The sequence below is a fragment of the Salvelinus fontinalis genome, chromosome 1, assembly GCF_029448725.1.
Source record: "Salvelinus fontinalis isolate EN_2023a chromosome 1, ASM2944872v1, whole genome shotgun sequence".
NCBI classification, from domain to species: Eukaryota; Metazoa; Chordata; class Actinopteri; order Salmoniformes; family Salmonidae; genus Salvelinus; species Salvelinus fontinalis.
In genome coordinates this window covers 28,078,648-28,105,566 of record NC_074665.1, presented here as the reverse complement: position 1 = coordinate 28,105,566, position 26,919 = coordinate 28,078,648, and the positions used below count along the sequence as shown (strand labels likewise).

Sequence of the window (26,919 nt, the reverse complement as noted above, 5' to 3'; positions counted from 1 at the left end):
AGGGGTGAAGTGGCTACTCTCAGTAATCAAGTAGCGAATCTGCACAAGCTACTGGGGAATCCTACTTTTTCTTTCTCTTCTACCCTAGTAGCTGGAAGCCGCTCTGGCCTGGTGGAAGTGTCGGCTTTCCACAGCCAACTGGCCGGCACTCTGCAGAGATCCCCCTTCCCTGGAGAATGGAGCTATTAGGATGCTCCTGGATGACTTGGGGGATGTTCCTGTTCTCGACCCTACCAACCAGCCATGGAGACATGTCACTCGCCATGGAAGTCGAAAACAGCGTCCTCTGGCAACGGGGGCCTCCGTGTAGATGGACCGGACACAGCCTGGACCGGACACAGACCAGAAACAGTTTCGACGCTCTGGATCCAGAGGTTCTGTCACCTTCTTCACTGGGGGCTTCCGATTCGAGATCGGATCCGGAGGTACCTGCGCCTTCATACTCTGTTCTGTCTCCCTCTCTGGTGGCTGTCTGAGACGCTGGCCCATTCTTCATCCATGATGGATACTACAGCTGGCTCGGGTCCTCCGGTTCCCACCGCCCTTCGGTCTTCGAGGGGTTTGTGAAACCACGAGGGGAAAGAACGGCCAGACCTCCTCAGCCATTGCACCAGCTGTCGTAATCAGCAGTTCTACTGTAAGAAACATCTTGGTTCCCGGGATAAAAACCCTGCGCTATCCTGGGGAACGAGTACAGGACATTACAAGGCTGCTTCCGACCGTTCTACGACAGATGCCTGGAGCTGACACTGTCGTAGTCCATCTGGGGTCAAACGACATCAGGAGGGCAAGCTCGGAACTTCTGAAAACAGATTTTAAAGAACTGATTCTAGCACTCAAAGATTCCAAAAAGCGGGCAATTGTTTCAGGTCTGGTACCATTGTTGGGCCGTAGTACTACTTAAGTAGTTTTTTGGGGTAGTACTACTTAAGTAGTTTTTTGGGGTATCTGTACTTTACTTCTTTTTTTTTTTGACAACTTTTACTTCACTACATTCCTAAAGAAAATAATGTACTTTTTACTCCATACATTTTCCCTGACACCCAAAAGTACTCGTTACATTTTGAATGCTTAGCAGGAAAGGAAAATGGTCCAATTCACACACTAATCAAGAGAACATCCCTGGTCATCCCTAATAGCTGATCTGGCAGACTCACTAAACACAAATGCTTCACTTGTAAAGGATGCCTGAGTGTTGGACTGTGCCCCTGGCCATCCATAAATTAAAAAAAAACAAGAAAATGGTGCCGTCTGGTTTGCTTAATATAAGGAATTTGAAATTATTTATACTTTAGTACATTTAATCAATTACATTTACTTTTGATACTTAAGTATATTTAAAAACAAATACTTTTAGACTTTTACTCAAGTAGTATTTTACAAGGTGACTCACTTGAGTAATTTTCTATTAACGTATCTTTACTTTTCCCACCACTGGCCACGAGTGTGAAACATTCAGCAGGCTACTGGCATTACACACCTGGCTAAAATATTACTGTAGCTCTGTTTGAATCACTTTTATAGAGAACTTCGACACATTCTGGAAACAGAAGATGCTCTACAGGAATGACGGAGTCCATCCAAATCATCTTGGTTCCTGGACTCTGGCCACACATTTCAAGGCTGCATTGAGACAATGACTTATCAATGACCTAAGACCAGCTCAGTTAATCCCTACCATTGTGTCACTGCATTAAATGTACATTATCCCAGGGGCTTTGGCAGAGACAATGTAAGTAACTTAATTTATGTCTCCCTAACTACCCTGAATGCCTCTGTTGATCCTACAGCTATTGTATGCAGTAATCATGTGCCTATGAACCAGAGTTATGCTGTTAGCACTGAGGCCCTAGTAGGAAGTCCACTGTGTGCTGCTTACCATTCACTATCAGCTCAAATATTAATAACATGAGCATGTCTACTACTGATAAGCTTCTCAGTAAAGCAATAAAAACAATCAAGCATCCAGGAAAGTGCTAAAAATAGCCCACATTAACATATATATCTTAAGAAACAACTTGCTAGTAACAGATGTCAAGGTGACTAGTACGGTGGCTGACTAGGCTCATTCACAACACAGATGACATTCATATTCTGACCATCTCTCACTTAGATAATACAGTGGTAGCAATACATGGTTATAACATCTACAGAAAATACAAAAATGCCAATTGGGGCAGTGTTGCAGTCTATATTCAGAACCACATTCCTGTAAAGCTGAGAGAGGACTGCATGTTAAATACTGTTGAAATAATATGGTTACAGGTTCATCTGCCTCACCTAAAGCCCATTCTTGTGGGAAGCTGCTCTAGACCACCAAGTACTAACAGTCAGTATCTGGATAATGTGTTTGAAATGCTTGATAAAGTATGTGATATCAACAGAGAGGTATGTTTTCTGGGTAATTTCAATATACTGACTGGCTTTCATGAAGCTGCTCACTCAAGAAAAAGCTTCAATCTGTAACCAGTGCCTGCATCCTGGTTCAGGTTATCAGTCAAGCTACCAGGGTAGTTACAGACAGCACAGGATTGAAATCAACATGTACTGATCTCATCTTTACTAATGCTGCAGAAATTTGCTTTAAAGCAGTGTCCAAATCGATTCGACGTTGTGACCACAATATACAGTTGAAGTCAGAAGTTTACATACACTTAGGTTGGAGTCATTAAAACTTGTTTTTCAACCACTCCACAAATGTCTTGTTAACAAACTATAGTTTTGGCATGTCGGTTAGGAAATCTACTTTGTGCATGACACAAGTAATTTTTCCAACAATTGTTTACAGACAGATTATTTCATTTATAAGTCACTGTATCACAATTCCAGTGGATCAGAAGTTTACATACACTAAGTTGACTGTGCCTTTAAACAGCGTGGAAAATTCCAGAACCTGTCATGGCTTTAGACGTTTTGATAGGCTAATTGACATAATTTGAGTAAATTGGAGGTTAACACCATGGGACCACGCAGCCATCATACCGATTAGGAAGGAGACGCGTTCTGTCTCCTAGAGATGAACGCACTTTGGTGCAAAAAGTGCAAATCAATCCCAGAACAACAGCAAAGGACCTTGTGAAGATGTTGGAAGAAACAGGTACAAAAGTATCTATATCCACAGTAAATTGAGTCCTATATTGACATAACCTGAAAGGCCGTTCAGCAAGGAAGAAGCCACTGCTCCAAAACCGCCATAAAAAAGCCAGACTACAGTTTGCAACTGCACAAGGATACAAAGATCGTACTTTTTGGAGAAATGTCCTCTGGTCTGATGAAACAAAAATAGAACTGTTTGGCCATAATGACCATCATTATATTTGGAGGAAAAAGGGGGAGGCTTGCAAGCCGAAGAACACCATCCCAACCGTGAAGCACGGGGGTGGCAGCATCATGTTGTGGGGGTGCTTTGCTGCAGGAGGGACTGGTGCACTTCACAAAATAGATGGCATCATGAAGAGAAAAAAAAGTGGATATATTGAAGTAACATCTCAAGACATCAGTCAGGATGTTAAAGCTTGGTCGCAAATGGGTCTTCCAAATGGACAATGACCCCAAGCATACTTTCAAAGTTGTGGCAAAATGGCTTAAGGAAAACAAAGTCAAGGTATTGGAGTGGCCATCACAAAGCCCTGACCTCAATCCTATAGAAAATGTGTGGGCAGAACTGAAAAAGCATGTGCGAGCAAGGAGGCCTACAAACCTGACTCAGTTCCACCAGCTCTGTCAGGAGGAATGGGCCAAAATTCACCCAACTTATTGTGGGAAGCTTGTGGAAGGCTACCCGAAACGTTTGACCCAAGTTAAACAATTTAAAGGCAACGCTACCAAATACTAATTGAGTGTATGTAAACTTCTCACCCACTGGGAATGTGATGAAAGAAATAAAAGCTGAAATAAATCATTCTCTCTACTATTATTCTGACATTTCACATTCATAAAATAAAGTGGTGATCCTAACTTAACTAAGACAGGGAATTTTTACTCGTATTAAATGTCAGGAATTGTGAAAAACTGAGTTTAAATGTATTTGGCTAAGGTGTATGTAAACTTCCGACTTCAACTGTAGTAGCCATATCTAGGAAAACCAAAAGTTCCAAAAGCTGGGCCAATTATAGTATATAAAAGAGGTCATACAATACGTTTTGTAGTGATTCTTATATTGATGAAAAATTATATTTAAAAAATTATATTTGCTGGTCTGTGATGAGGAACAACCAGACACATTTATGAAATAGCTTATTCCAGTTACTAATAAGCATGCACCCATTAAGAAAAGTATGGTAAAAATGATTTAATCCCCTTGGATTGATGAGGAATTGAAAAATTGTATGGTTGAGAGGGCTGAGGCAAAAGGTATGGCAAATAAGTCGTCAGCACAACCGATTGGCAAACGTATTGCAAATTGAGAAATCATGTGACTAAACTGAATAAAAATAAGAAACTACACTATGAAGCAAATATAAATGATTTAAAGAATGATAGTAAAACGCTTTGAAGCACCTTAAATACTCAGCTCCATCATTCATTGAATCAGATGGCTTATTCATCAAAAAACCCACTGATATATTGCCAACTATTGTAATGATTTGTTTAATTGCAAAGATAAGCAAACTTAAGCATGACATGCCAGCAACAAACGCCGACACTACACATCCAAGTATGTCTGACGAAATTATGAAAAACAAGCATTATAATTTGGAATTCTGTGAAGTGAATGTGGAAGAGGTGAAACAATGATTGTTGTCTATCAACAATGACAAGCCACCGGGGTCTGACAACTTGGATAAAAAAATGACAGAATAGTAGAGGACAATATTGCCACTTCCTATTTTCCATATTTTCAATGTAAGCCTACTAGAAGGTGTGTTCCCTCAGGCCTGGAGGGAAGCAAAAGTCATTCTGCTACCTAAGAATAGTGAAACCCCCTTTACTGGCTCAAATAGCCGACCAATCAGCCTGTTACCAACCCTTAGTAAACTTTTGGAAAAAATTGTGTTTCGACCAGATACAATGCTATTTTACAGTAAACAAATTGACAGACTTTCAGCACGCTTATAGGGAAGGACATTCAACAAGCACAGCACTTACAGCAATGACTGATGATTGGCTGAGAGAAATTGATTCTAAAAAATATTGTGGGGGTTGTTTTGTTAGACTTCAGTGCGGCTTTAGACATTATTGATCATAGTCTGTTTCAGGAAAGACGCATGTGTCATGGCTTTACACCCCCTGCTATAATGTGGATAAAGAGTTACCTGTCGAACACAACCAAGGGTGTTCTTTAATGGAAGCCTCTCCAACATAATCCAAGTAGAATCCCTTCCTTTTTTCAATCTTTACTAACGACATGCCGCTGGCTTTAAGTAAAGCCAGAGCGTCTTTGTATGCGAATGACTCAACACTATACATGTCAGCTACTACAGAAACTGAAATGACTGCAACACTTAAAAAAGAGCTGCAGTTAGTTTCAGAATGGGTAGCAAGGTATAAGTTAGTCCTTAATATTTAAAAAACTAAAAGCATTGTATTTGGTGACAAATAATTTACTAAACCCTAAATCAACTAAATATTATAATGAATAATGTGGAAAATTAGCAAATTGAGATGACTAAACTGCTTGGAGTAACCATGGATTGTAAACTGTTATGGTCAAAACATCTTGATACAACAGTAGCTAAGATGGAGAGAAGTCTGTCCATAATAAAGCGCTACTCTGCCTTCTTAACAGCATTATCAACAAGGAAGGTCCTACTGGCCCTAGTTTTGTCGCACCTGGACTACTGCTCAGTCGTGTGGTCAGATGCCACAAAGAGGGACTTGGGAAAATTTAAATTAGGTCAGAACAGGGCACCACGGCTGGCCCTTAAATGTACACAGAGAGCTAACATTAAATGACATGCATGTCAATCTCTCATGGCTCAAAGTGGAAGAGAGATTGACTTCATCACTACTTGTTTTTGTAAGAGGTGTTGATAAACTGAAGGTACCGAGCTGTCTGTTTAAAATACTAGCACACAGCTTGGACTCCCATGCATAACCCACAAGACATGCCACCAGAGGTCTCGTCACAATCACCAAGTCCAGAACAAACTATGGGAGGTGCACAGTACTACATAGAGCCATGGCTACATGGAACTCTATTCCACATCAGGTAACTGATGCAAGCAGTAGAATCAGATTAAAAACACAGATAGAAATACACAGATAGAAATACACCTTATAGAACAGCGGGACTGTGAAGAGATACACACACACACACACTCTCTCCTTGTCCCAGTCTGTAATCTCAACGTGTTTCAAGCTGACCACCATTGTCCCTGTTCCCAAGAGCTCCAAGTTAACCTGCCTTACAGGGCGCTCACATCTGTAATTAAGTGCTTTGAAAGGCTGGTCATGACACACATCAACACCATCATCCCAGACACCCTGGACCCACTCCAATTCGCATACAGCCCAAACATCCTGACGCGACGGCCCCAGGTGGTGAGGGTAGGCAACAACCCCTCCGACATGCTGACCCTCAACATTGGGGCCCCTTAATGGTGGGTGCTTAGTCCCTCATCAAGTTTGCTGACGACACAACAGTGGCAGGCCTGATCACCGACTGCGATGAGACAGCTTACAAGGAAGAGGTCAGAGATTTAGAAATGTGGTGCCATGACAACTACATCTCCTTCAACATCAGTGAAACCAAGGAGTTGATCGTGGACTACAGGAGAAAATGGGATGGCACGCTCCCATCTACATCGATGGGGCTGTAGTGGAGATGGTCGAGAGCTTCAAGTTCCTTGGCGTCCACATCACTAAGGACTTAACATGTTCCACACACACCAGCACAGCATTGAAGAGGGCACAACAGTGCCTCTTCAAAAGATTTGGCATGGGACCCTGGGATCCTCAAAAAGTTCTATAGCTGCACCACTACAGCTCCAGCGCTTAGTATGGAAAATACACCACCTTCAATTGCAAAACTCTACAGAGGGTGGTGCGGAGAACATAGTACATCACTGGGGCCGAGATCCCTTCCATCCAGGACCTCTATATCAGGCAGTGTCAGAGGAAGACCTAAAGAATTGCCAAAGCCTCCAGCCAGCCAAGCCATAGACTGTTCACTCTGATACCTTCTGGCAAAAGGTACTCGGAACAACAGGCTCTCGGAACAGGCTCAGAGACAGCTTCTACCCTCAAGCCATAAGACTGCTAAATAGTCTGGGTAATCATTAATGAACTATCTGCACAGACTACATCTTGCACTGACTCTACAGTATGCACACTCAACACTATACAGTGAGCTCCAAAGTATTGGGACATTGACACAATTTATGTTGTTCTGGCTCTGTACTAAAGCACTTTGAAATGATACAATGAAGTGCAGACTCTCAGGTTTAATTTGAGGGTATTTTCAACCATATCGGGTGAACCTGTTTAGAAACTACTGTACATTGTCCCCCCATTTTAGGAGACCAAAAGTATTGGGTCAAATTCGCTTATATGTGTATTAAAATAGTCAAAAGTTTAGTATTTGGTCTCGTATTCCTAGAATGCAATGATTACATCAAGAGTGTGACTCTACAAACTTGTTGGATGCATTTTCTGTTTGTTTAACTTGTGTTTCAGATTAATTTGTGCTCAATATAAATAATGTATTGTGTCATTTTGGAGTCACTTTATTGTAAATAAGAATAGAATGTCTCCAAAACACTTCTGCATTAATGTGGATGAAACCATGATTACGGACAATCCTACATGAATCGTGAAAAACGATGAGTGAGAAAGTTAGACACAAAGATCATACCCCCAAAAAAGCATGTCTTGGGGGTATGATATTTGTGGGTCTGTAACTTTCTCACTCATCCTTATTTAGAAACATAATCTATTCTTATTCACAATAAATGTGTCTCATTTCAAATCCAAAGTGCTGGAGAACAGAGACAAAAACAACAACAAAAAAATGTGCCACTGTCCCAATACTTTTTACACACTATATACACACACACGCTACACTGACACTCTCCCACAAACCCCTGCCACATTCACACACACACACACACACACACACACACACACACACACACACACACACACACACACACACACACCACAGGCATAACGACAACACAAACACGCACACACTTTTACACTCATCATATGCCGCTGCTACTCTGCTCTTTATTTGTATTATTCTCTACGTGATGCCTAGCCACTTTATCCTGCCTTCATGTACATATGTACCTGAAATACCTCATACCCCTGCACATTGATGTGGTACTCCCTGTATATAGCTAAATTTATGTGTCTTTTATTTGTTGTGTTTTTATGTATTACATTTTTTACTCTGCATCATTGGGAAGAGCTCCTAAGCAAGCATTTCACGGTTACAGTAAGTCTACACCTGTTGTATTTGGCGCAGATGACAAATAAAATGCATTTATTTAAATAGACGGCGACCCCATATCGGCCCACCCTTACTCCCACTCATCAATGGTGCCCTTACAACAACAACAAAACATGTCAAATTTGAACGTTTCTCATGTCTAGCTTAAATTGTTACCTGTGAAAAACATATTTTCAGATGTATAAAATGTAGAGTTCACATGTTAACACCACCTTTTCAAATGTGATAAGAAAAACATGTTTTCACCTCACATGTGAATTTGCAGTTGCACATGTAAAATTTGCAGTTTCACATGTTAAAAACGTAACGTGAAAATCGAATGTGCAAAAACTCATGTGAAAATCTCACATTCGCATGTGGAATTGCAGTTCACATTTTTAACCTTTATTTAACGAGGCAAGTCAGTTAAGAACAAATTCTTATTTACAATGACGGCCTACCCCGGCCAAACCCTAACGACATGCGCCAATTGTGCGCCATCGTATGGGACTCTCAATCACGGCCGGTTGTAAAACAGCATGGAATCGAACCAGGGTCTGTAGTGACGCTGTGATGGAGTGCCTTAGACCGCTGTGCCACTCAGGAGCCCACATGTGGTGGTGAAATAGTGTTATTCTCCTCATATGTGAAAAAACTGGTGTTAAAGGAGAAGTACTGGTGTTAAAGGAGAAGTTATGGAAATGGCATGTTATAGAAGGGTCCAGACACCTTTTTTTTGTGATTTCATATGTTTTTGAGAAACTTAACCCAAACAGCAAATCCCTTCCTTTGTGGAGTATGGGGCCATGAAAATATATTAACAAAGACTCCAAAAACACATAAATACATTATTTTAGAAACGGCAAAGTTCTCAGTATAGTGACCTAGGTCTTTAGATGTTGTACACATGAAGTTGTGTCATTCTGAACTTCATCTGCAATGTTATATTCCCTTTTGCGCAACTCAAGCTCTTTCCCCTATCCAGCTGTACCATTTCAGTGTAACCTGCTGCTACATATAACTCAAAAGAAACATCAACATAAAATAGGGCGTTGGGACACCACGAGCAGCCATATCAGCTTCAATGTGATTCTACACGTGTCTGGAACTTCCTGTGTGGAAGCACCCCATGCTTTCAATATACTTTGTATCCGCCATTTCCTCAATTATTTCCTTTATTTTGGCAGTTACATAAGAATGGAGGAAGAGGTATTGCTCGAGTCGCAACAAAATGGAATATAACGTTGCGGATAAAGTTCGGAATGACTTTTTCATGTGCACAACATCTAAAAGGCCTGCATCACTATACTGAGAGCTTTTCTGTTTCTAAAAGGACGCATTTGGGTGTTTTTGAAGGCTTTGTTCATGTTTTTCCATTCCAGGTGACTACCCTCATGAAGCTGGTCGAGAGAATGTCAAGAGTGTGCAAAGCTGTCATCAAGGCTAAGGTTGGCTACTTTGAAGAATCTCAAATATAAAAAATATTTTGATTTGTTTTACACTTTTTTGGTTACTACATGATGCCATATGTGTTATTGCATCGTTCTGATGTCTTCACTATTATTCTACAATGTAGAACATTTTAAAAATAACAAAAAACTCTGGAATGAGTAGGCGTGTCCAAACTTTTGACTTGTATACAATCTGTATATATTTTTTTAACTGTAAAATATCACTTTTTTTGGTTGCAATTGTGCCAGCATGTGCACATGAGGTATAAAAGGCTTATCCTGGCAAGAAAGTGGTAAAAATGGGACTGTTTGAAAGGGGGTCGTATAAACATTGCACAACTTAAAAAAAAAAAATCTATATTCTTTACACACAACATACTGTAAATCTGTAACGGTTCTCTAGCTCTTCCTCCTCCTCGGACGAGGAGAGGAGAGAGGGATCGGAAGACCAATGCGCAGCAAGGTATGTAGACATAATGAATTTATTTAAAGACGAAACGAAATACACTTGGAATATTACAAAACAAATAAACGATGTAGACAGACCTGGACGACGAACTTACATGAAACACGAAGAACGCATGAACAGGGAAAACTGGCTACATAAAAGAACGAACATACAAACAAACCGAAAACAGTCCCGTGTGGCGCAACGACATACACAGACACAGGAGACAACCACCCACAACAAACAGTGTGAAACACCTACCTTAATATGACTCTCAATTAGAGGAAACACCAAACACCTGCCTCTAATTGAGAGCCATACCAGGCAACCCTTAAACAAACATAGAAACAGAAAACATAGACTGCCCACCCAAACTCACGTCCTGACCAACTAACACATACAAAACTAACAGAAACAGGTCAGGAACGTGACAAAATCTTGTGTGAAAAGTGTATGATTGGTGAAAAAACCCATTGAAAAAATGTTTGAGAATAGAAACGACGCAAAATACTTCTTTAGAATATTCATGGTTTTTAACGGGTTCCTCTGTCACTTAGTGCACATCTTTTATAGATGCTTCGTGAGATGACTGCCTGCATGGCTCCAGACCCCTTTGCACTCTTTTCACTCTTCTCTTAGTCCCCGCCGCCACTGGTGTTGCACTACTCTCACATCTCCACACATTATACAAGCAGAGGTCATATCCAACTCCATCCACTACACCCTCTTATCCCAGCAGTCTTCTTCCCTGTCGTCTGGTGAGAGTTGTTTTCAACCCATTTCTTTTAACCATGGTCTCTTATGGGGGGGGGGGGGGGTTCGTTAAAAGAAAAACAAATTAAGAGGAAAGGTGTTTCTTGGGAAAACAGAGAAGAAAGATTGTCTCTATCATCTCTCCTCTTCCTCAATGACAAGCTCTGCAAAGGCACGGCAGGAGGGCCTCCTCTCGTATCAATCACTCAGTGGGAGGACAGGCACTTCATCGATCCAGCCTATCCTCCCCGTTTTATAACAATCAGACGGCTGATGAAAAACAGCATGTGGAACCACACAGGATATGAGGGGAGGGAGGTTGGGGTGGTTATGGGAGGGGGGGGGGGGGTCAGCTGAGGCTTTTCTGAGGGCAAAGGAGGGGGGTGCAACTCAATATTAGGAAGGTGTCAAACACTGCTACTGAGAGCAACCTGATTCTGCCACACACACAGATGGCTGGGAGAGTGGCCCTTAAATGACTCACTAGTTTTTCTTTTCCTGTCCACTGCATATGCCGTTTGAAGTAAAATTACATACAAAGCATAGTGCAGGCCATTTGTTTTTGTGGCTAACCCCGAGTGTCAGAATGGAACATAGACTGACAGGTAGTGACTGGGATCTGAGGTGAACAAACAAACATCTCCCAAAATAGAGGGGTAGAAAGTCAGTAGGGACTAAGAAGTGAGACCTGACATGCTTTCGCCACTGACCTGAGAGATGCAATGCGGTACAAACAGGTACCAAAGAGAGGAGTAAACATGCTGAGTTCTAACATTGCAAATGTACTAACAAAAGTGATGGGATTTCAGTCCTGGCCCACAACAGGTAACCCTCATTGACTCTTGTTTTAACTCTCGTTCCCGTTAGAGGCATAGTCCTAATGGTACAGTCCTGGGAAACCTGAAGTAGGTACAGTCCTACTGTATCTACTTAACATAGCATGGTTGTTTTAGAGATTCCGTCTGATCTGAAATACCACAGCTGCAGCCTGGCTGACTCATGTAAGTGGACAAAGTTCGATTTCAAAAATTATTTTCATTGTAACTCTGGCTTCTCAAACCAAAGCGGACATTCGGATTATTACTGAATCTTGGTTCAAGTCTATGCCGAATTTTGATGCGTCTCTGGCTTGTTATAATGTACACATTATGTACAAAACAAAGTTCGGATCAGCTTCAAGAAAAGCACACAAAATAGCAGAAATGTTCAGAAGTACATAAGACCGCTGCTTATCCACTGCATCGCCATCTTCGGGTACCTGGTTGTTGGTGCACAGGCAAATCTCTTTGAGTAGCCTAGGTTATTATTGTCTGATTTGGAGTTGTGTGACTGGGGGGCTGTGCCATCTATCTCTGACTCGGTTCAGGCCCTTAAATGTTTCACTTCTCTGTTGAATGCTATTGCTGAGAAGCATGCTCTGTATAAAAAACTAAGGGTAAAGGACAGATCTAATCCTTGGTTCACACGCACATTGCCTGAGAAATGATGGGAAATAAATATAGCCTGGGCTAAGTTAGCCTGACTGATTATATGTCTGATTGGCAATCCTTCAGACATTAGAGAAACAAATGTCCATCTCTGGTTTGAAAAGCAAAATCCACATACTTCTTGAATTGTGCATCTGAGAGTGGTGGTAATCCATCTAACTTCTGGAAAATGGTCAAATCTTTGAAACAAAACTCCACCCCTTCATTGCCACTGCAGGTTATGACAGCCTCTGGTCCCATAGACGCAATGGACATGTGTGGTGATTTTAATAACCATTTTGCCTCAGCTAGCCTAATTTTTTTAAAGAATAGTTTCTGAGAATTCCTAACATTTCTCTACAGGGACTTTATGTAACTCAAAACAGATTGTAGAGAATGATGTACTTCCAGTCACACAATCTTGGTTATTTTCAATTCAACCATTTTTTTTGTCTAGGATGTATTTAAAGATCAATGTAAAAAGAAAATCCACAGGGGCTGATTCACTTGACCCCTTCTTACTACAGCTCTCTGCCCCACTCATTGTTGAATCTTTAACCTGGATTTTTTACTTGATCATTTCCACTGATGTTATCCCTGAGATCTGGAAAGCGGCACATGTTCTCCCCCTACATAAGGGTGACGATCCTGACTTAGGTAACAACAGCCCAATCTCCAAGTTATCTTGCCTAGCCAAGATATTAGAATCCCTGACCAACTCCTAGCTAAGAACTCACTGTATTCAAAAATGTGCACAAGTTTGGTTTTAGATTATGTGTCAAATTGTCTCGATCATAAAAATCATTGTGCTGCCTTATTTATAGACCTTTCAATGGCCTTCGACGCCGTTGACCATTCCCTGCTCATTCAAAGACTGTTTGAAATTGGCTTGGATCAGGAGTGTTGCAAGTGGTTTAAGAACTATCTATCTGACAGACAGGACACAATGATTGTGTCAAGTCTAATTTCCTCAATATTACCAAAGGTGTTCCGCAGGGGTTGGTTTTGAGACCTGTTCTCTTTACTGTTTATATCAATAATATTGGTCTATCTATTAAATCCTGTAATAGTCATCTGTATGTAGACGACACGGTTATGTATGCCATTGCACCAACTGTTGACCAAGCTATGTTAGAGCACCAATCTGATTTTGTTACATTACAGAAAGCCCTTGATTTAAAACGGGAACTTATCAATGCGGGCAAAACTAAATAGATGTTGTTCTCTAATTCATTCAAAAATGTCTCAGATGGACAAATATTTACTCATTGGATGGCTCTCTTATCGAGCTTGTTCCTGCCTATAAATATCTGGGTGTTTGGATTGATAAACATCTAACTTTTAAAGAGAAGAGCTAGTTAAAAAGCTAAGATTTAAAGCGGGCTTCTTTTTTAGAAATAGATCTTGACTCTCTCTGAACAGCAGGAAGCAGATTGTATAACCAACTTTCCTGTCAGTTTCGGACTATGGTGACACCCTTTATCAAACCGCAGCAGACAGCACTAAAACGTTTGGATGCAGTCTACCATAGCACACTTAGCTTTATCATAGGCGACAGGTTTAATTCTCATCACTGCCTCCTGTATCAGAAAAGCCGGCTGGTCTCACTAAAGTCCCGTAGATCACTTCATTCGTCCCTTTTGGTTTACAAAGCTCCCTGAAAAAGCCTCCAACCTACATCACTTCACTGCTAAAACAAGAAATATGAGACACCAAACCAGTTCACAGGGATGGTTAACTCTCAAGGTTCCAATAGTCCATACTAGGTAAATCCGCTTTCAGTTTTAATGCCCCCATTCTTGGAATAACCTGCAGAACTCATTGCATCTTGTTTCCCTGATACTCCCAGGGCAGTTTAAGACTCTAGTATTAGATGTGTTGAATGAGAGCTGCAGTTGTTTTGATTGAATGAAGAGATTGTAATGTGGATATTTATTTTTGTATCTTTGTTTGAGTGATCATTTTGTACACTTGTATTGCTATGCTCAGGGCACCTTCAAAAATTTGATCCTGGTCTCAAATGTTTCCCCTGACTAAATAAAAGTTTTAAAAAATGTATATATAAAAAATATACAGTATATATAGTTGAAGTTGGAAGTTTACATACACCTTAGCCAAATACATTTCAACTCAGTTTTTCACAATTCCTGACATTTAATACGAGTAAAAATTCCCTGTCTTAGGTCAGTTAGGATCACCACTTTATTTTAAGAATGTGAAATGTCAGAATAATAGTAGAGAGAATGATTTATTTCAGCTTTTCTTCTTTCGTCACATTCCCAGTGGGTCAGAAGTTTACATACACTCAATTAGTATTTGGAAGCATTGCCTTTAAATTGTTTAACTTGGGTCAAACGTTTCGGGTAGCCTTCCCACAATAAGTTGGGTGAATTTGGCCCATTCCTCCTGACAGAGCTGGTGTAACTGAGTTAGGTTTGTAGGCCTACATCCACAAGTACACCTTCAACTGACTCAAATTATGTCAATTAGCCTATCAGAAGCTTCTAAAGCCATGACATCATTTTCTGGAATTTTCCAAGCCCTATTTAATAATTTGCTAAAGGTTTGATATAGGAAGCGTTCATATCACACAAACTATTGAGATGCTTTTTCCATGATCACTTTATCTAGTCTCTGAAACCTTGGGAGTCGAGATTGTGTGTGTGTGTGAAGGCGTGCGTGTGTGAGTAATTGAAGGCATCCACTGTGTTTGCTGTAGCTCAATGGCGGGGGGATGATTCAGCAGGAGTCACGCCTTGCAGCAAAGCAGATTCAAACAAATGAGAAGACGACCAGGGCCAATGTGAAGGACGACCAGATCTGTCAACTGCTCTAACTTTCCTGTTTGTGTGTGACAGAGTAAACACACAGAATTTAATTTGCAGACAGATTAGCGTTTGTGGTTTGTCTTGCCTTAGGTTTGGTCGTGAGATATGGGTCTGTGCATAAGCATTTATTCCAAACTAATAAATTCAAGCATGGTCCAGAGACATATGCTGCTTGCTTATAATATTGTTACACTGATTACCTTTTCATAGAGTAACATTGATAAACATTCACTGAGTGCACTTCTGGTTATTTGTATTGACAAAATACCGTGTCAACAGAGCAAGAAAAGTGACACCGTATTTATGCATGTCCTGTGATAAAAGTATATGTAAGCTATCTTTGGTTCTCTAGTTTAAGCCAGGACAACAGGTGTGAAAATATCATTACATTTACATTTTTACATTTTAGTCATTTAGCAGACGCTCTTATCCAGAGCGACTTACAGTAGAGTGCATACATTTTATTACATTTTTACATACTGAGACAAGGATATCCCTACCGGCCAAACCCTCCCTAACCCGGACGACGCTATGCCAATTGTGCGTCGCCCCACGGACCTCCCGGTTGCGGCCGGCTGCGACAGAGCCTGGGCGTGAACCCAGAGACTCTGGTGGCGCAGCTAGCACTGCGATGCAGTGCCCTAGACCGCAGTGCCCTAGACCACTGCGCCACCCGGGAGGCCATCATCATTTATGTTCCCTCCCTCCATCCATTCCCTCGCTCCTCAGTCCTCAGATGACAGTGAAGCCACATCTCTACCTCTAAAATAGGCTCCAGGTCTGTCCATCCAGACAGGGATAAGAGGGAGCCCACTCCGTCACTGTTCCTTGTTCCTTTATAAAATGACACCTAATCTGTCTAATCTTCAATTAGGCCACTATTAAAGAGTTGGCCCTCACAGAAAGGAGGAGAGGGGCACAGAGAGACTCTTTATTCTGTGTGTTTCTCTGTGTGTGTGCGTGTGTACGTGTGTACGTGTGTACGTGTGTACGTGTGTCTGTGCATGCATGTGCATGTGAGTGTGTGCGTGGTACGTACTTCTGCATGGTGAGGGCCAGGTTAAAGCTGGCACACTTGATCTTGTTCTGGGCCTCCAGGTGGGTCATACCCTCAGTGCTGACCCCGTCAATGGCCACGATGATGTCACCCTGGACCAGGTTGCCCTGCTGTGCCTTGCTCCCAGGGGTGATCTGTGGACGGTCAGCAGACACACACAATGGTCAACAATCATAATGCCCTTCAACAATGGACACTCAATGGTCAACATCAATCACAGGGTGCGTTTGTAAATTGCCCCCAGTGTGTCAGAGTGCGCTCAGAGCGTTGTCAGGTTGCCCGTTCGCAAATTAAGAGCATTTCGCTCTTGGAGCATTCAGAGCGCACACTGGACACTGACGAGGAGTAGGGTTGATCCGAGCGTTCTGACCTCACGACGGCAGTCAAGCGCACAAGCTAACTGGCTAACGTTGGCTAGCTTGCTAGCTACTTCCAGACGCAAATGACAACACAGAGTGAGAGAACACCTCACTCTGAACATTTTACTCGCCATAGCAGAGCTGGTTAGGCTGGTTTCTTGTTATCCAGAGGGTTAATGACTAACTGTGTTACTGGCAACAATTTACACTGAACAAAAATATAAGCGCAATCTGCAACAATAAGCGCAATCAGCAACAATTTCAAAGATTGTACAGGTCATAAGAAAATCAGTTAAATTAAATTAATTCATTAGGACCTAATCTATGGATTTCACATGATTGGGAATGCAGATATGCATCTGTTGGTCACAGATACCTTAAAAAAAAGGTAGGGGCGTGGATCAGATAACCAGTCAGTATCTGGTGTGATCACCACTTGACTCTTGCAGCACGACACATCTCCTTCGCATAGAGTTGATAAGGCTGTTGATTGTGGCCTGTGGAATATTGTCCCACTCCTCTTCAATGGCTGTTATGAAGTTGCTGGATATTGGCGGGAACTGGAACATGCTGTCGTACACGTCGATCCAGAGCATTCCAAATATTCTCAATGGGTGACATGTCGGGTGAGTATACAGGCCATGGAAGAACTGGTACATTTTCAGATTCCAGGAATTGTGTACAGATCCTTGCGACATGGGACTGTGCATTATCATCCTGAAACATGAGGTGATGGCGGCGGACGAATGGCACGACAATGTGTCTCAGGATTTCATCATGGTATCTCTGTGCATTCAAAAAAAATGCATTGATAAAATGCAATTGTGTTTGTTGTCCGTAGCTTACGGACAAGCCCAGGAGTTTGTGCAGAAATTCTTCGGCTGTGCAAACCCACATTTTTTCAGCTGTCCGGGGGGCTGGTCTCAGACGATCCTGCAGGTGAAGAAGCCAGATGTGGAGGTCCTGGGCTAGCGTGGTTACACGTGGTCTGCGGCTATAATGGCCGGTTGGACGCACTGCCAAATTCTCTAAAACGACGTTGGAGGCGGCTTATGGTAGATAAATGAACATTAAATTCTCTGGCAACAGCTCTGGTGGACATTGCAGCAGTCAGCATGCCAATTGCATGCTCCCTCAAAACTTGAGACATCTGTGGCATTGTGATGTGTGTCAAAACTGCACATTTTAGAGTGTTTAATCAGCTTCTTGATATGCCACACCTGTCAGGTGGTTGGATTATCTTGGCAAAGGAAAAATGCTTTGGGAAAATCCTCTGCATTATCATTAACAGCAGACTCGTACATTTCCTCAGTGAAAACAATGTACTGAGCAAATGTCAAATTGTCTTTTTACCAAATTACCGTACAACAGACCATGTATTCACCCTGCACACCCTAATTGATAAACAAACAAACCAAAACAAAGGCAAAGTCTTCTCATGCTTTGTTGATTTCACAAAAAGCCTTCGACTCAATTTGGCATGAGGGTCTGCTATACAAATTGATGGAAAGTGGTGTTGTGGGTAAAACATAAGGCATTATAAAACCCATGTACACAAACAACAAGTGTGCGGTTAAAATAGGCAAAAAAAACCACACAAATTTCTTTCCACCGGGCCGTGGGGTGAGACAGGGATGCAGCTTAAGCCCCACCCTCTTCAACATATATATCAACGAATTGGCGCGGGCACTAGAAAAGTCTGCAGCACCCAGCCTCACCCTACTAGAATCTGAAGTCAAATGTCTACTGTTTGCTGATGATCTGGTGCTTCTGTCACCAACCAAGGAGGGCCTACAGCAGCACAGATTCTGTCAGACCTGGGCCCTGACAGTAAATCTCAGTAAGACCAAAATAATGGTGTTCCAAAAAAGTCCAGTCGCCAGGACCACAAATACAAATTCCATCTAAACACTGTTGCCCTAGAGCACACAAAAACTATACATACCTTGGCCTAAACATCAGTGCCACAGGTAACTTCCACAAAGCTGTGAACGATCTGAGAGACAAGGCAATAAGGGCATTCTATGCCATCACAAGGAACATAAAATTCAACATACCAATTAGGATCTGGCCACAAATACTTGAATCAGTCATAGAACCCATTGCCCTTTATGGTTGTGAGGTCTGGGGTCCGTTCACCAACCAAGATTTCACAAAATGGGACAAACACCAACTTGAGACTGCATGCAGAATTCTGCAAAAATATCCTCAGTGTACAACGTAGAACACCAAATAATGCATGCAGAGCAGAATTAGGCCGATACCCAGTTATTATCAAAATCCAGAAAAGAGCCGTTAAATTCTACAACCACCTAAAAGGAAGCGATTCCCAAACCTTTCATAACAAAGCCATCACCTACAGAGAGATGCACCTGGAGAAGAGTCCCTTAAGCAAGCTGGTCCTGGGGCTCTGTTCACAAACAGACCCCACAGAGCCCCAGGACAGCAACACAATTAGACCCAACCAAATCATGAGAAAACAAAAAGATAATTACTTGACACATTGGAAAGAATTAACAAAAAAACAAAGAAAACTAGAATGTTATTTGGCCCTAAACAGAGAGTACACAGTGGCAAAATACCTGACCACTGTGAGTGACCCAAACTTAAGGAAAGCTTTGACTATGTACAGACTCAGTGAGCATAGCCTTGCTATTGAGAAAGGCCGCCGTAGGCAGACATGGCTCTCAAGAGAAATGAGGTGGAAACTGAGCTGCACTTCCTAACCTCCTGCCCACTTTTGTATATTATCTACCTCATTTGCTTTGGCAATGTTAACACATTTCCCATGCCAATAAAGCCCCTTGAATTGAGAGAGAGAGAGAGGGAGAGAGATGAGAGATTTCATAAAATAAAGAAAATCGAACTTACATTAAATCCCTGAGAGGATATTGAAAGTCGGAGTGGCTTATTCATTATTACTGTTAATAAAGGGATTCTGCTACCCAGAGTCAAATCAATCAATCAAATGTATTTATAAAGCCCTTTTTACATCAGCCGATGTCACAACGTGCTATACAGAAACACAGCGTAAATCCCCAATCAGCAAGCAATGCAGATGTAGAAGCACGGTGGCTAGGAAAATGAACTTGTGGATACCATTTTTCGGTATCGACATGCAGTATGAAGGAAGTTGAAAGTAGTTTCACGAGCCAATGCTAACTAGCATTAGCGCAATGACTAAGTCTACAGGTACAATAGCATACGCCACGTAATGACATCTCAATAATAGGGTCTGCGTGCACTTTAATCATAGTAGCCTAATGGGGGATTTTCCCAATCCGCGATAATTCGGATAGCCACGCTTCACCCTTATGTGGGTGCTAGAAGAGAGGAAGAGGCAAAGCTATAGGATCTTAATTTGATCCTGCTTCTCACAGAAGGAAAATATTCCTGCAGCAACATGAAATGTGAATTATGTGGATTATAATTAATATACATTTTTTGGAGGGGTTGATCAAATGTTCCTTAGGGCAAATCAAGTCTGACATTTTAATGTGGAGATTAAAGTTTAGAAGCCTTTTTACTTTTAATACACCACAATTTGCATTTCCTAGTGAGCAGGAGAATTCTCAGCAACAAAAGAGAGATCCTACATCTGTTATCTCATTGGCTATACTGGTCCCACCTGATCTCGCCTCCTACTGCCTTCCTTCCATCTTTAAGGACATGTATTTCCATTGTTAGAGCGATCACTCGACTATCTTGTCAATATAATGGGAAATCTGGTGCTAGTCACATACGTAGGATTTTAATTTGAGCCAGTTTGCTACAGGAAGAAAATAATCCTGCAGCAACAGGAAATGCTAATTATAAATGTGGATTATAATTAATGGGGTCGAGAAATGTTTTGCTAAGGGAAAATCAAGTCTGTAATTTCCACTTTGAAATGTCAAACTTCAGAACCCTTTTTAAACCTCAAATACACTACACCCAACAGTCCCCTGCCCACTTCGCTTCTCCTCCACTGAAAATGAATGGCTTTCCGTAGTTTCATCGCCCACATCATCTTCAGTTAACACACACCATAAGTGAAGAGAGTACGTCGGCTGTAGATAGAGACACACTTCATTCATTTGGGCCTAAGTGACAATTACAATGAGATGAATGGGAACTGACTTCACAGAGAAGTGCAAGACACTGAAGATTTCAAAAGCTAAGTCAACTTTAGCATTAAAGGGTTTAGCATCTGTGATTGCTACATGTACAACCATTTATGGACGGTTAAATGAATGATATACACTGAGTATACAAAACATTAAGAACACCTGCTCTTTCCATGACATAGACTGACCAGGTGAATCCAGGTGAAAGCAATGATCCGTTATTGATGTTACTTGTTAAATCCACCTTAAATCAGTGTAGATGAAGGGGAGGAGGCAGGTTAAAGAAGGATTTTTAAGCCTTTGAGACAATTGAGACATGGATTGTGTATGTGTGCCATTCAGAGGTTTAAAGGGCAAGACAAAAGATTTTAAGGGCCTTTGAGCGCAGTATGGCAGTAGGTGCCAAGCGCAGCGGTTTGTGTAGAGAACTGCAACGCTGCTGGGTTTTTCACGCTCAACACTTTCCCGTGTGTATCAAGAATGGTCCACCGCCCAAAGGACAGCCAGTCAACTTGGATACAACTGTGGGAAGCATTGGCGTCGACACGGGCCAGCATCCCTGTGGAACGCTTTCAACACAATGTAGAGTCTGTGCCCCGACAAACTGAGGCTGTTCTGAGGGCAAAGGGGGGGGGGCGACTAAATATTAGGAAGATGCTCCTAACGTTTCATATACTCAGTGTATAGCCATGGATTCTTAAAGAAATGACTTCGAAATGCCTCATGAGCTCAGTACAACTTCCGTACCCCATCAGAACCCAACACATAAGCTTGTTTTTTGTGATTGTTAAAAAGAAACGCTATGTAGCGTCAAAACATGGTGAAAAATTGCATTTTTGATCATCAGTCCTTGCATCCATAGCTCTGTCTTTGAGTGACAGGTTACATTTATCTAACCCCATCCCTCAGCTGTTTGTTGTTTTTCAAACTGCAGATGGCCCGTTCAGCTCAATCATGTCATTGACAAAGAACTGTTCCGACAGAGATGGAACACCAAGAACCAGTAAAAAAAAAATGCTTTGGCTTTATTTTGAAGTTATTCTATAACAGTCCCCTTAAGAAGTCAAATTGAGTAATCGTACATTGTTGCAAACCTGTGAGTGTGTTGTTGACATTTCTCTACTAAATCAGTTAAATCCAGGTGGGCTTTTCAGCTGTGTGTTTTGGGAAATAACCAGGCCACCAGTGTCCAGTCTGGAGTGTGAAGTCACAAGCTCTGCTGGTCGGCTACTGAGTAGCAACCTAGCAGTGTGAAAAGAAGGCCTCTAAAATGTGTCTATTATGATCAAGTTCGATCCCCGGTGAATGATTTCAAAGTTCGCTACAAATCGAGATATTTAATTAAATAGTGATCCATTTTCGACTACTACATTTGTCATCACACAGGACCACGTGCTGACACAGACCAATCACGAGCCGGCAGTCTACGAGAAGGCTCCCGGTTGACCCTCTCAGGCAGGATGAAAAGGACTACATCGACCATGATCCTGTAACAGCCACTTTCACCATGATCCTTAGCGTTTTTTTGTTGTTGTTATACCATTCAGCCCGATTCACTAATATGGCAGGCTTCAAATTCAAATACTTCTGGGCGCCATCGGGACTTTTTTAACTATCTACTGGTTTTAATGTCAACAACACGACAACCCCCCCAGTCAAGCAGCCTCCGTGCCTCAATCTCTCTTGAAGTGAAAAAATGAACGGGTCCCTGTCTGTCTCTCCCTGGTGAGCTCCGTTATCACGAGGAGCGTGCCAGACAGCCTGCCACTAGCTGCTGAGACCAGTGTTAAGAGCTAATTAATTTAAAACACACCAACAAGAAACTGGAACCAACCAGTTCTGGAAAAGAGATTAGGCAGCTCAGGGCACTGCAGCACCCAAGAAATGAACAACAAAACTTTGGCAAAAGTGACAGAAGTTTAGATATTGCAAGTTGCTTCTCTTTTAAGGAAATAATCCCTCTTGATAAGAAAATGTTTAAGCTTACTTACTTTGTTGCTGTTTACAAACGTTTTCCTTTTGTTTAAACTTTCCCCTCCATATCCTTCTATACTTAAAAAGAGTGAAATATCATAACTTAATCCACTTCTCAGCTTTGTGCACAAAAGAAATGCATTCAATGTCACCTTGAAATGGAACAGCAACAAACTGTTTTATTGAAAAAGATTATCTGGATTTAAAATTGTCTACAGTGATGTTATCGGACAAATCTGCTCCCTCATGTATCTCACACCTCTTCCCCCTGTTCCCTCCCTCCCTCCCCCCCTCTGTTCCCTCCCTCCCTGTTCCCTCCCTCTCTCCCCCTCTCCCCCTCTCTGTTCCCTCCCTCTCTCCCCCTCTCTGTTCCCTCCCTCTCTCCCCCTCCCTGTTCCCTCTCTCTCCTCCTCCCTGTCCCCCCCCTCTGTTCCCTCCCCCTCCCTGTTCCCTGTTCCCTCTCTCTCTCCCTCCCTCCCCCCTTCCTTGTTCCCTCTCTCTCTCCCCCCTCCCTCCATTGTTCCCCCCCCCTGTTCCCTCTCTCCCCCTCCCCTGTTCCCTCCCCCTCCCCCCTTCCTTGTTCCCTCTCTCTCCCCCCTCCCTCCCTTGTTCCCTCTCTCCCACCTCCCCTTCCCTGTTCCCTCTCTCTCTACCTCTCTCCATTGTTCCCTCTCTCCCCCTCCCCCCTTCCTTGTTCTCTCTCTCTACCTCCCTCCCTTGTTCCCTCTCTCCCCCCTCCCCCTTCCTTGTTCCCTCTCTCCCCCCTCCCCCTTCCTTGTTCCCTCTCTATCCCCTCCCTCCCTTGTTCCCTCTCTCCCCCCTCCCCCCTTGTTCCCTCTCTCTCCCCCTCCCCCCTACCTTGTTCCCTCTCTCCCTCTATCCATTCTAATCCACTGCTTCTCTGCCACTATGAAGATAAAAAGGAGGTTAGTGGTCTGTGTATGGCCCAGACAGCAGTGTTACATAATATCAACTCTTTCAAACAGTGGTATCTGGTGTCTGGCATCTTGCACCAGGTTGCCTATCAGCTTCCGATGTATGGCCCCACTTCTGTATTTAGCGGGGAGTCCTGAGTATCGCAAAGGAAACTGACCATTGAGACAGGGAATGAAACCGATGACAATCGTCTGTGTGCGAACGGAAGTAATAATGACATTCCGGGTGTACAGTATGTTCGTGTCACTGATACAACAACATTCTAAAGGCCCTTCAAAGGCTTTCAGTAGCCATTCATGTCACATTATTGCCTCGCAAAATCAAAATCCATTTTGTAAAACTGACTTGCTATTCTACTGCCAAACATCACTGTTGGATCAGAGTGCTTTATAATACAGTGTGTTTAGGGGCCAAGGGTTTTTCCTGGGCTATTCATAGTGTATGACTGGAGCGCCTAGACGTTGTGTCCGTGTGACTTGTCACATTAATATCGAGGGGAAAATAATGATAACAGTCATCATTAATGACAGGACTCAGGGGCTTATTAATATCAGTTACCCGTTGCTATATAAAAAGGCCATGATTAAAAGAATAATTAGAAACAGAGACTAAAACGCCTCAGTGTTTCAGTGCAACTACAATAGTTTCCTTTCAAAGTGTTTTTCTGATCAAACCCCTCAAGATATTTTGTGATGAATCAAACAGTATTCAGTGACTGTGCGGGGACATTAGTCTGAGGGAATAACTCCCGCAACTTTGGTGTATTGTGGTAGCAGGGTCTCTCACACACACCACACCACACCACACCACACCACACCACACCACACCACACCACACCACACGCGCGCGCGAGGGAGCGATGGGCAGGATCAAAGCAAACTGACACCCTCCCCGCCACTTATTTTGGTCCATTGTGACCCGGGCTGTCTGAGTCATTGGATGGGTACAAGATCTCCCACTGGAGCCGGGGCCTGGCATGGTCCTATAGCCGGGCTCTCCGCCCACACTGTTAATGAGACTACTCAAGTTCTACCAGCAACACTCATGAACTTTCTGTGGGTACCCCTTGAGACTGAGGTTAGATTAGGTAAGCACTGGGCATTCACCAGGAAAACACGGGCTAAAATTTGTTCTCAATGACTTACATGGCGAGTTAAAATCAAGAAAGTCAGAAATAAACCAAATTGGAGTAAGGCAAAGTAACAAAATACTTTATATAAAACATAAATAAAATTGAAGTGTTGATATTTTGTGCTCGAGGGGTCGAGGGTGTGGCCTGTGTTGGCCAGCTCTTCTGTAAAAGACAGCTGCACTGAGTCTCTCTCTCTCCCTCCCCATGTTCTCTCTGGCTGGCGGGGCCTGGCATTGGCGATGGCCCTTCCTCCACAAATGCCAGCTCTAATTGGCAGACGGGGCTGTTGCAGAGTCTCTTGACATACAGTATAAGCAAAGGTTGCCGCGACGATGATGTCACTGCCACCGCCGTTGGGGCCAGCTGCGTGGGTGATGACTCAGACCAGCCGCCTGGCTTCACAAGAAGGGCCCAGAACCACCTTTGACCTCTCGCCTCAGACATTAGCTGTAGATTAGGCTCTCCCCCTGGCTAGAGGTTCACCTGAGGTGGCCTGGTCTGGTAACATTCACAAGCCTCAGCTGTTCCAAACCAATTTCTGCCATGACCGCTTTCTAACCCATTATTCTCTATTTGTTAAAACAACTTTAGCTAGGGTGAAACGATGAGGCGATATAAGACGCCACATGAATTTTGACTGTGGACCCAAAGGGACTTAGTCAAGTCAACTCTATTACAATTGGCATAGAGCAGGAACGGGCAACTTTGATGGGGGTTGAGCCCCCCGCTAATAATGTCACACAGGAAATGAGATAGCAACACAGTGATTACATTGCTACTGGAGTCAGTGGAGTAAAACATGCAACACGTGTTGCTCTGATTTTTTTATTTACTTCAAATGTTGACTACAATAGGACACTCTCTCCATCAATAATGAGTAGAATTTCCCCCGGCTGACTAAATAAGCCCAGTCTAGCTACAAAATCCAAGTTCATTGAAACGTTTCCTTTTCACTGGACCCACAAAACAAATAGCAGGAAATGGAGAGGCACCAGGAAAAACAAAGGGCATTGAGGGTGAGGAGTGGATTACCAACTGGCTCACAAAACCTATATTAACCCTCCACCCTGACTCTGGTCTATTGATGTCTGGGTGAATGGCTGGCTGATATGCCAGCTCAAATCTCCTGTGCACTCACACCACACAAAGGGCCCGTTCTATGGGCCAGGCAAAAACCACAGGGAAAGAAGTGGGGCACAGAGAGAGAGAGAGAGAGAGAGCCTGTGATAAAGAAAAAGAGGGAGCGAGAGGAAGAGAGAGAAAGGGTGAAAGAAAAAAAAGTCAGAGTTGAAGGGAGAGAAAGTCAGAATTAGAGGAGTGGCAGCAGAGTCAGAAATACAGTAGCTAACTAAAGAAAGAGTGATTGCCAGCCAAGAGTAATAGATACTGTATACTGAAAGGACGCCCAACACTTGTATCACAGCCTCACCGACCTGCTACGGACAAGATGGAATATCTTCATCAGATCATGGTTTGATGAAGATTTTGTTCATCATGGGTTTGTCCACTGTCATGACACTTTCTACAGATGTAGTATCTTAATTTGATCACCCTGTTGCAGGAGAACTTTCCTGCAATGCAGTACATTTAAAACGTAGTGTATTTTAGGTTAAAAAGCCTTCTGAAGTTTGTAATTTCCACTTTGAAATTTCAGACTTGATTTTCCCTTAAGAAAAATGTATCAACCCCTACACAAATGTCCATTAATTATAATCCACATAAAAATGCACATTTCCTGTTGCTGCAGGATTATTTTCCTTCTGTAGCAAACGGTCTCAAATTAAGATCCTACATCTGTGTACAGAACTTCTGATTTGATTCAGCCACATTTTCCCCAACACATTAATTAAAATACTTTTTACATTTCAAAATGCTTTTTCACAAGATCATTCTGAAGTTTCAACAGTACACCCAATACTTATACATACATTAACAACGAGTTTGAGAAGCTCGATTTAAAATGCACCTACTGTTTCCAGTAGAATTTATTTAGGTGTCTAACTACCATCATCCAGAAGGTCTCTTGCTAGAATGG

The 26,919-nt window shown here is 42.5% G+C and overlaps 1 protein-coding gene across 3 annotated transcripts in view; it reads right to left on the bottom strand.

The window, feature by feature from the left end:
• LOC129851914 (LIM domain-binding protein 3-like) overlaps nucleotides 1–26,919 on the bottom strand; it is a 62,298-nt gene that overhangs the window by 14,101 nt on the left and 21,278 nt on the right. For all 3 annotated transcript variants that reach the window (XM_055918232.1, XM_055918233.1, XM_055918234.1), the window contains exon 3: nucleotides 16,360–16,511. In XM_055918232.1, the coding sequence (XP_055774207.1) occupies nucleotides 16,360–16,511 (152 nt within the window). The remainder of the gene's footprint in view (nucleotides 1–16,359; nucleotides 16,512–26,919) is intronic.